This window comes from Fukomys damarensis, unplaced genomic scaffold, assembly GCF_012274545.1.
Source record: "Fukomys damarensis isolate Sample0158 unplaced genomic scaffold, DMR_v1.0_HiC HiC_scaffold_38, whole genome shotgun sequence".
Classification (NCBI taxonomy): Eukaryota; Metazoa; Chordata; class Mammalia; order Rodentia; family Bathyergidae; genus Fukomys; species Fukomys damarensis.
In genome coordinates, this window is record NW_022900950.1 from 17770361 (window position 1) to 17771282 (window position 922).

General features: G+C 63.6%; 1 protein-coding gene across 2 annotated transcripts in view; it reads left to right on the top strand.

Moving 5' to 3' along the window:
- The first annotated feature begins 6 nt into the window (after positions 1-6).
- Positions 7-922, top strand: part of Pde5a (phosphodiesterase 5A) — a 118604-nt gene continuing 117688 nt past the window's right edge. The window contains exon 1 of one of the 2 annotated variants that reach the window (XM_010610820.3): positions 7-264. In XM_010610820.3, the coding sequence (XP_010609122.1) occupies positions 149-264 (116 nt within the window). In that variant the 5' untranslated portion in view covers positions 7-148. Of the gene's footprint in view, positions 265-716; positions 810-922 lie in introns of those variants that run through there. The other variant, XM_010610836.3, reaches the window with a different exon arrangement.

Here is a 922-nt window from a genome sequence, read left to right on the forward strand (position 1 = left end):
GGTTGGCCCCGAGCTGGCGGGTTTGGGCTCCAGCCTGCCCGACTGCAGTGGGCGAAGAGGGAGGGTCTCGGGGCAGCTCCACCGAGGGAGGGAGCCCAGCTGGAGTGGAAACCAGCCGCAGCGAGCCACAGAGACGCGCACGGTGACCATGGACCCGGCCGGCCCCAGCCTCGGGAGGACGCAGCGGGACCAGGACTCGGTCGAAGCGTGGCTGGACGATCACTGGGACTTTACCTTCTCTTACTTTGTTAGAAAGGCCACCAGGTAAGAAGAGGACCCACGGAAGACCCGACCGGGGTATGGAGCGTGACCAGGAGCTGATCTCTCTCCCCTCTTGAATTCCCCCTTCGCTCACCATTAAACAACCCCTGTCCCCAGGCCCCTTGCTTTTGAAGTAGGTCCTCAGTCTTGTTACGGGCTAGAGAGTGTCCCCGACTTTAATCGTGCAGTCAGAAACCTCAAGCGCAGGATTCGAGCCAACTTCGCTTACAAAGTTCAAATACAAAACTGTGTGTGCGCCTCCCGGCCCTCGCTGTTCCCCAGGAGCAAGACCAAGCCCAGCATCTGCGCCCACGGGCCTCTCCTCCGGCCCCCTGTCCCTTCCCGGTCCTCCTAAACCCTCTTAGCAAAACCAAAACAGTTTCGAGCCCCTTCAAAGCGGCTCCGGAAGCACCGTGGCCAACTCGGGCGCAGTGGCTCCGCTCCTCCCCCGTCCCCCCTCGCCCTGGCCCTGGCGGGGCGGGGAAGCTGGGGGTAGGGACGAGACTGCCAGGGTGCCCCAAGCTGCAACATGCGGGAGTCTTCCCCAAGTGAGTGAGGTCGCCTTTGCCCCCTGCCAGTCCCCGGGTCGTCCGGCGCGCTCCCTTTCTCTCCCTTTCTCTCCCGACCGAGTCTGCGCCTTCCCAAAGACTCAGCGCCGGGG